This window comes from Pholis gunnellus (genome assembly GCF_910591455.1).
Source record: "Pholis gunnellus genome assembly, chromosome: 10".
In the NCBI taxonomy this organism is placed as follows: domain Eukaryota; kingdom Metazoa; phylum Chordata; class Actinopteri; order Perciformes; family Pholidae; genus Pholis; species Pholis gunnellus.
The window spans coordinates 4,582,601-4,592,576 of NC_136537.1; the positions used below are offsets into that span (position 1 = coordinate 4,582,601).

At 42.3% G+C, this 9,976-nt stretch overlaps 1 protein-coding gene across 1 annotated transcript; it reads right to left on the reverse strand.

The window, feature by feature from the left end:
* Positions 1-365: 365 nt before the first annotated feature.
* Positions 366-9,832, reverse strand: ptcd3 (pentatricopeptide repeat domain 3; the record flags this gene model as incomplete). The annotated part of the gene is made up of 23 exons (XM_079167491.1): positions 366-531; positions 681-839; positions 1,225-1,266; positions 1,361-1,506; positions 1,608-1,693; positions 1,880-1,970; positions 2,325-2,403; positions 2,636-2,742; positions 3,166-3,194; positions 3,926-4,015; positions 4,116-4,166; positions 4,291-4,435; positions 5,133-5,215; positions 5,718-5,778; positions 5,890-6,054; positions 6,499-6,602; positions 6,697-6,820; positions 7,165-7,269; positions 7,912-7,980; positions 8,085-8,130; positions 8,256-8,295; positions 9,241-9,293; positions 9,705-9,832. 23 exons carry the CDS (start codon positions 9,830-9,832, stop codon positions 486-488), a joined length of 2,049 nt encoding a protein of 682 aa, XP_079023617.1. The 3' UTR covers positions 366-485.
* Between the last annotated feature and the right edge of the window lie 144 nt (positions 9,833-9,976).

Here is a 9,976-nt window from a genome sequence, read left to right on the forward strand (position 1 = left end):
TGTCTCTGCTGAGCCTGCTGGAGGACAGTTAAAATGTCCAGACCAGCATTACAGGCACAAGGAAGTGGCTTATCAGTGATTTGAGGAAGTTGGGTCAGTTATCAGCGAGAGACATTTGCCTCTGCGTCCTTCCCTCCAAACCACATTTTTAAAGGTCATGCATAAAAATACACATCCCTGGTCTATGGTCTCTCTCAGTCATGTTCTGGTGAGCTGAAAAGAATCGTCTAATGCACACAGAGTGGGAATGAAACATTTGACACGATGTGGTCGGACCCTGATAAGTGAGTGACTTGAACACTCCCTGAAGGACAAATGGCGGCCTCTAGCTGACGACCAAAAGAAAGCATTGCAAGAGGTTTAGATCTTATTTACGCGACATATATTTGTATTACACAGATATAGAAACAGAAACACACTGTGGATTATCACATTTTTGTAACCAATAGATCGGCATCATCGCGGTTCACCCACAGTTGTCTCCTTCAGCCTGAGGGCTCTTCTGTCGCCTCCAGCTCACATAACACGGCTCTGGGTGGGACAGAAGAATAAGATGAAAAGTAAACACATATGATACATCATGTTGAGTTCAAATGCTACAAAAGATGCTGAAATTATCAAAAAGGCGTTCCCGTTATGTTTCCTGGCATGTACAAATGTCTAGACTCTCTGCTCCTCACCTTTGCTCCTCCGTCACATCAAACTGGGCCAGCGTCTGGTTTGCCAGTCTTGGTGTTGCAGACAGACAGAAGGCTGCGGACAGCTGGACCAGCTCCACTGCTCTGTCGGGAGAGCCGTCGCTGCGGCACGCCGACAGGAAGTCCTCCAACAGCCCCTCTCTGGAGAATAACACAGCGGGAACAAGCAGCCAATGATCAAACGCCATTCCTACAACTTGTTTTTATCTGTTGGAACAGTTGCATCCAGAGTCAGTTACATTTCGTCATGTGGTGCTTAACTGTTATATGAATATATAATTACATTTTTATCACCTTGTGCTTGTGACATGTTCACCGTTTGTGTTGAAAACCTCCTGTCACGACAAGTTTGCGATGTCGGAGCCGACAAAAGCTCTACAGGTTTTTCATGATGGTAGTTTTTCAAAGTAAAATACCAGCATTATGTTCTTTGTTTAATGTGAAATGATGTCATCAATTAGAGCTCTGTGGAAGGCTGTTTGTCAAAATGGATTTGGGTGCATTTGTAGTTTGGGCGGAGACTTACTCAGGAACTCTGTTCTTGGACTTGAAGAGCTGCAGCATCTCCCTGCAGACAACAACGGAGGAGAAGTCTTTTAACATCACGGGCAGTAAGGGTTAGTAGAACGCTCTTGTGTTAGCGGATGGACCGACTCTCTCACCAGGCCTGTTGGGTCTTGTTGGCCCGCAGCAGCAGGGAGGTGATGTGTGAGAGGGAGGCGTTGCTCCACTCCAGACTGAGCCTCCCTCTGTCTCCACTGAACGCAGTCTTCACGTCCAGAGCACACACGGCGAACGCCTCCTGAACCTGCGGACACACACACACGCAGCCGTCTGGTCACACACACAGATCCCCCTACATCGCGTTACCGTCCCCCGCTCTCGCCACGGCCCCGCCCCTTTACTGACCTCAGGACTGTGTCTGTCCCTGGCCATCAGGGTGAGCAGCTCCTCCACCAGATCAGACTTGTTGTCGTGACCCAAAGACCGGATGTCTGGAACGACAGATCCGGAAAAACGGACACAAATGCTGTTCATTTCCACAACTTATCCCGTTTATAATTGGTGAAATGTAAAGGCGCGGGGTTTATCACAATGCAAACATGGTCTGTGTCACTGAATGCAGGTTTGTACTGCATGGGATTAGATTCCTGTAACCCTCACGTCATCTTTAAACTCACCTTTCCATATTGTGGGCAGCAGGTCCAGGCGGCCGTCTGTGTCCAGAGCCTGCAGCAGGTCCCTCAGTCCCTGAGGGTTCGGGTAGTACAACTGGAAACACAATCAAGATGCTGTTCATTTCCATAAAGCAAGATTATATTTAGTTATACGGTTAATTATCCATCTCACTTTCTCCTGAGGTGAGATGAGGGTAGTCTATTTCATTTGTATGACAAATTAAAGGAAGTCCAAAAGTGAAGTGAAGATTTGACAGTTTCTCTCATTTCGTGTTTTCCGTGACAAATTGGGTCAACTGTTTTCTGGGACGAGTGGGAACCCTGATAATGGAGTGAAGTACCAGCTGCAGCTTATAACATCCCATAATGTGTTATTGATTCTTCGTATATAGCATATGGTCTAGAGTGGTGCAGCTGAACAGACAGAGAGATGCAGAGCTGTACTGACCGAGGGAATGAGCCGTCTGTACCACTTCAGCACCACGTCGATGTGCTCCATCATACACAGCAGGTTGAAGAAGCGACCACTGGACAGAAGAGAGGAGAGGTCCGGTGAAAAAAGGACAAAAATGTGGAACTTCATCGACAGTATTGAAATAATCACCAGAGTTCAGGCTTCAGGCCGCTGTGTGGCTCATGAATCCTATAACTTACATGTGGTTCATGCATTGACCAGAACCTCCCCGTTGTTTCCCGCTGTCACCCCGAGACCACATGTAGGAGGTACAGGGATGCGTTTACGGTCGGTGGTTTACTTACTAATAAACACTCTGCTGGTAGGAATCTCCCAGAAGCCTCCAGTTCTCCCCCTGTTCTACTAGACTCTGGACCTTATAACCCAGCTCTAGATCTTTATTATCCAAACACTGTTGGGACAAAAACAGTCAGAGAAAAACATGGACATGAATGGGAAGACAGGATCAGTGTATCTGCATGTTTTAAGACAAACTTAAGACTAGCCTTTTAAAAAGCCTTAAAATGCTAGGGACAACTTAAATGTTATCAAAGAACAGTGTCCAAACCAGTCGACATCCGATTACAAACACAGAAAGGATTGTTTTTCAGAAACGGGAACGCAGGATTGATTGAATTGGATGTTAAGAAAAGGGTGTAATTTATATTTAAACAGCAACCCTTTTATCCCTCTAAAGTATAAAAAGACACTTGATGAAAGAACAAGGCTCACAATAACCAACTGTGCACTTCAGACTCCGTCATTAAAAAAGGACTTGCACTTTGCAGAGATCTATATGTGATGAATATTTAAACGAGTAATACAAATGACTTACTATTCTCATCGCGCTGGAGAAGAAGAGAACTAGAAAGAAAAAGAGAGAAAGTATTAAAAGTCCACTTCTTATATTGTTACGTATGGTTCTATGTCCTGCTGTGAATGTTGGTGCATGTGTGTGTATTCTATGTCTTTGAGTTCTAGGTGCAGCTCCCTGATCAGTGATTGAGGTGCACCTGGATGAAGGTGTGGGTTTCACCTATATAAGCGCCTCCTTGCTCCGCCCTCGCTCTCTCTCATCTGCCTGCCACCAGACCCTGGTCTTCAGTCAGTTAGCACGTTACGCTGGTCCTGTGTTCTGTAATAAACCTTTGGGTTTTGCATCTACTTTGGTGTTGTGTCCCTCCTTATGTTGCGGCTCCCGAGCCGGTCGTAACAATATACAGACTATGGGTTTAAGTAGCGATGCACCTGAAACCAAAACCTGAGCTGATACCGAGTACCGATCGGACACCAGTGTTTAATCAATAAGCTGCATGCCTCCCTGTGTGGAAGTGACTGGGAATTGTTATTTATGATTAGAATAATAAACTGTGAGCTGGCAACTTTCTTCAAAATAACAGAAATTACAATTCAAATGTAAAAATGTTAAATGCTGCAACAAACAGGTTCCAGTATATAATGCATCTATTACATAAACATAGAATTGAATTGAACAGATCTGCCTCATTGTCACTGATACCTGATCTAGCCGTTCGGTGCATCCCTCGCTTTAAATCAAATGTGTAGAATCAAAACACACATGCACAGCAACATACCATCATCGGGGTCCTGGCAGGTGAAGCTGCTTCCTGCCAGCTCTGACATCACTTCCTGTAAAATGTCAGTGTTGCCCTGGCTAGAAGAGGCTGGAGTGGAAACAAAACCGCTTAATGCAACTCAGACAACGACACCAGAGACTGTACCAGTAGTGTGTGTCAGTATGATGGAACCTCACACTCTGTTTACCTGCTTTGGAAAAGACCGCCAGCACGTGGTCGAAGGAGGCCAGGCTGGGAGCTGAACACGCACAGACACAAAGTTAGTTTTCAACAGAAGACGATGGATCATCCATCGTTCTGGTGTGTGTGTGTGTGTGTGTGTGTGTGTCTATGTGTGTGTGTGTGTGTGTGTGTGTGTTCACCTATTCCCATAGCCTTCATCTCATTCAGCGTGTGCAGAGCTTGTGTTTTGGCCAGAAAGCCACAGCGTCTCAGAGCTTTGAGAACACTGTTGAAGGTGATCAGGTTGGGCTGAACTTTCTGTTGACTCATCTGATTCAACAGCTCCTGCAGACAGAGAGAGAGAGAGAGAGAGAGAGAGAGAGAGAGAGAGAGAGAGAGAGAGAGAGAGAGAGAGAGAGAGAGAGAGAGAGAGAGAGACACACACACAACGGTACAGTCAAGGGAAAGGCCATCTTGCCACATCAGTGACTTTTCCTGCCAAATTTGGCTAAAATAATTTTTAAAATTTTAAATTTGCACAACAGCCTGTTCATATTTTTGGTCAAAATATATGGATATTGAATAAAAAAACAACATAAATAAGTAATTTTTAAATAAATTATCATATGAATAAATATATCTGAAACAATTATTTGTGATTTTCTTAAAATAAACTATTATAAATCAAGTATTATGATAAAATGTTATTTCATCACTGTAATTTACATAACAGGGCTTTACTGACTGGTATATTTATTTATTTGTATGTTTTTATTTAATAAAAAATAGAACAAGAATGATCAAATAATATTAAAATAATGAGGCAGAGTTTTCATCATTCTTAAATTATTTCACACTGAATGTAGATATTCTACACAGTATTTATTTCATCATTTTAATCAAATATTTTCTTTTAGGGATCCCAAAAAAAGAAACAAAAGTAATGAACTAATTTGATAAGAAAATGTAAAAATAGAAATGTTCCCCTTTAAGGAGACCTGGTGATGTGGAGCGTTGGGGTGAACAGTGAAAAGGCTCTTACAGCGATGAGGTCCCATCTCTCGTTGTATTTGTCTCTGACGTCTGGAGCCGCCGACATCAGAGCGTTGAAGACGTGGACGTCAGCTGCAGACAGAAGGTGAGCAGAATCTTCAGCAGGTTGTCCTGTTTAAATGAACACTCTTTGGCACCATCTCATGGTACCATCAACAATAACACTTAATCAGACAAGGTGAAAAACAAACACACTGAATGTTCATCTGAACAAAGCTTCTGTTAAATAAGCTGTGGGAAGATCAAAAGACAGTAAACCAACAGCGAAGGCACCTGATGTCTAAATGTGTACTGAAGATTATATGCATATCTGATCATATCATAAATGACACTCAACAAAATATCACTCACAGATAAATCAAAATGAAACATGATGACAACACAAAACTGCCTCTTAATATAAGAATAAAGACATTTTTAACCACAGAAATGAAAATTATTGTAGAATGTATTCAACTGACCTGCATACTGTACTTTGTATTTGAATTTTAACTGCACGTGTCATCACTTGAACCTACAATTTCTACTCAAAATGTTGCCATTGAAGTGGTGTCTACTTTCTCTTGCCACTCACCGGTCACTCTGTTGTTAAGCATGTCCGTGTACATGCTGAAGGCCTTTGCATAGGCTCCATGCTGGGGAGAGACAGACAGACACTCAGTCTACAGCAGATGTAGCAACAATCCCAATAAAGCATGAAGAGGCCCTTCCGGTGTGCACCACGTCAGTGATGAAGCTGTGCGTACCTTCACCATGCCTCTGATGAGAGCAGAGTAACACCGCGTGTCTCTCTCTGGCAGCAGGTTGAAGATTCGCTCTGCGCTGCTGTTCTCTCTCCAGGTGAACCTCAGCAGGTCTGAAGGCCGACGGAACCTCCCTTTCCGTCTCCTCCCCTCCTCTGCTGACTCCTCCTGAAGACACAGAGACACACAAGGGTAAGCGTCCATATACAGCATAGTGCAGTATTACTACGATGGCTCAAGTCTCCCACTGAATGAGGCTCATTCATTACTTTACTCGCTGCAACAAAAAAACAACTTTGGGTTGGTAGACTATTGGGTTGATCGCAGTTATTTTGATAAATCGTTTTGAGACATTTTAAAGAACTTTTCTAGTTCCATCTTCTCCGATATTTTTTCTTGTTTTTTTTTGTCTTGAACTGAACTGAATATTTTTGCCGTTTGGACAAAATAGAACAACACATTTAAATGTCGTGTTGGACTTGTTGACACTATTTTCTGACGTTTCTATAGACAAGACGAGTAATGAAGAAATAACTGGCAGCTAATTGAGAGTGAAAACACTTGTTGGTCTCTGAGCATCCCCCTGAGGTTTGGGGTCAGAGGAGGACTCACCGTGTCCTCTGCCTGCGGTCCTCCCTCCTGGACAGGGTCTCTGTCACAGTAGAGACAGATCAGGTCCAACAATTCATGGGTCGTGTCCATAGAGACCGCTGTGCCTGAAAGAATTGAAGAATTGATTTAGCAGCATCCCATAAACAGAGAAAGAGAGAGTGTGTGTGTGTGTGTGTGTGTGCGTGTGTGTGTTCTCACCAGCTTGCAGCAGTTGATCATACATGTCGACAGCGGCAGTAACTTTCCTCAAGCTGATTCGTTCCTTCAGTGCCTCCTCACTCATCTCCTCAAGTAGCAGTGACACAGTCTCTGGCATCAGACACTATACACACACACACACACACACACACACACACACACACACACACACACACACACACACACACACACACACACACACACACACACACACACACACACACACACACACACACACACACAATAGGAATCAAACAATATCACTAGATATTTGAATGTGTCAGCAATGTTAACCAAACATTAAAGTGAAAGCAAAGACAATATGTTTGCCCTGAGACTAAAGCTACAGTTTAACTTGTGTGGCGGCTGATGTTTGACTTCAATGCCCTTAATTACTCACACCTGTGACTAGACACTATCCAGCCCTCTCTACGTGTTCCCTCGCTGTAGAACATGTGCGTTTCTTACTGGTATATGTGGCTCAGCAAAGTCTTTGGTGAAGAACTTGGGATTGCTGTTGACAAAGAATTTGGCCGCGGATCTGCCAGACTCCTGAGAGAGAGAGTACAGCTTCTGCAGAGAGAGGGACGACGTCACATGATTAATTACAAAACAGTAACCCGGGGAGCTCTCTTTACTGTGATTGTGGATACAACAGCAATCTGAGCTGCTAGCACCGATTCATTAGTTCTGCATCCTGTGGTTGTTATTGTTGTGTTTGACCACAGCTGTGTCCTCAATGGGGGCATTAACATAAATACATAGCAGGGGTTAAAACGATGTTATGACCTGAAATACAAGAAGAAGAAATGTAACCAAACTTAATTTGGCTCCTTGTAAAAGTAAATAAACTAGAAATATTTGTAAAAGTATAGACCTTTCTCACAGCACATTTGTTGTTATTAAAGGAAAACACGAGTAGAACTAATAACACTAACGACTCGCCAAATACAGCCAGAAGTAACTTTATTAAATACTCCTGCACTTTTCCTGGTATGCTTAAAATAGACTAAATTAACTGCCGTTCCAAAATGACAAACTAAATTCAAAGAAAACCTTTTAAACGATCATTATGATGTAACAACGGTAGCAGAGGTCCCTTTATAGGGGAATATAAATAACAAGTGACTGATTTCAGAACAGAAAACTAAAATAAGCCAGCCGAGTAACGCAAGGCCAGTGGAAAGTTCAGCACGTTTGTTTATTTTCACGTACAAACTCAGAGGAGGTCCTGGGAGAGAGGTACGGGTCATCCTGGAAATAGTAGGGATGTGCTGTAGGATCCTGGAAGGAGAGAAGAAGAAAATAAAACACACAGACAGACGGATACACAAGTAAACATCCACAATGAACGATCATCAGAGAGAGAGACGCCAAGGAGCTCTCACCCTGCCGACAGTCGAAGCCAGAGCCTCCAGCACGGCCTCCTTGCTCCTGTTCAAGAAAGAAGTGACTTTAACTCACAGGTGTGTTTATAGACATTTATGCAAGTGTCTTGACTTTAAACTGCTTTTTAAAGAAGCTCTATGAGAGGTTATGTCGCAGTGATGGACACATACCATGTTTTCTTCCTGGGGATGACAAAAGTATCTGTAGATTCTGCAATGACACAGAGGAAATGGTGGGATTTAACGTCACTGATGTATTCCAGTCAAGTATAAATAGCGCCTGGCCTCTGATGTAGGTAATGGTTGATTTGGTCAAATCTAACAGGTCTCAATAAATGAATTCCTTTGAAGAATCTGTCTATTTGTTTGCATTGTCAACAAACCCACTAAGACAAAGACCAACAATATGTTTGTCCATCTCTCAATACTTTCTCGACCCTGTCAGTTACTCATCCTCAAGCCCTTTGGCTCCTGCTGACAATGAAAGTCTTTAAAAATGGGTCATGCATATATAGTTTGTTTCATTTTCTTTTAAAGCTAACAAGGATACATTATTTCCTAAAACAGTGGGACATTGTATTTTTAAGCTAACACAAATCATAGCGATAGCATAACATTAACAACGTGATCTCGCTCCGGTGAATATTTTATATTCCAGGTTGTTATTTCATATGCCCTATCTAATTGTGATTTTTAAATATACTTGGCTAATAACTCCTTTTTCACACGCTCATGATTAATAACTGAAAAGACATGTTTTTGAAAATCTACTTTTTTTTAGCTGCCTTGATTAATTAAGCCACAGGATGGCGCTATCAGTCTTTAAAAAAAGCTCATTCTACTTCAGCATCTACCAAAATATGTTTTATTGAATTGTCAAATGCTTTCTGGGCCGATTTCTAAAATTCTTCTTACAATTGGTTTACGTGGTGGTAGCATTTCTTCATGATCATATATACAACATGTTCTTGATTAAATATATAATCTGATTATGCGTATTGCTGTAGTGAGTAGATTTATGACTGCAGGACGGTGTGTTGGGTCAGCTCAACATAAACTTAAGGTAGGAACATGTCACCCTGTGCAACAGCGTGCCTCATGTTACAGCGATTAACAGAGAGACTCAGTCGTGACCAAAATTATTATTCCAGATTACCTTTATTCGCTTCTGCAGCTTGTTGTCGCAGAGCTGGAGACCAACCAAAACTCCTGGAGAGAAAAAAAGAAACTGTGTTAGTTCATAGATCCCCTTGTTGCAAATACTGCACTGTAAATCAAACATGCTGAGGAAGGACGTGTCCACGATAACATGTTTTAAAGGGTGTATGAGGTACAGAGAGGATGACTGGCACACGTCATTTGCCATGTTGGAAAAGCACCATCTTCTGATAACTGACAAATATAAGCCGTGTCAAATCATTTAGGTATGACACAGTTTGCATGCCTAACACTCCTCACACCTGCTTAAATATAAAAAAATGAGCTGCAGTGACGTAAATTGAGCTTCATAAAGACATGACCTCCTGTCAAATGATGCTAGCTGCAGCTGTAACATGAATGTAGTAACTAAAATTAAAAGATAATTAAGTCGACTTCTGCTTTAAAGCACAGCTGTCTTACCTATGACTCCATAACTGCTCGAAATTATTTCGCAAAAATTGGGTGTTTCTTTGAATATAATGCCCTACGTGCCGTCCGGGCGCCGCCATGTTGTTACAAAGTGAAGGCTTCTGGGAGGAAGATACCATTTGGGCAGAAAAAGGGGAGAGAGGAAATATAGCACGTTGTATTTTGAAGACATACTACATTCTATCAACACGTAACATCGAGCCAGCTCCGATTTTATTATGGGATCAGTAATTTTAAGAGTACAGTATGCGCAAAGTGTGTGT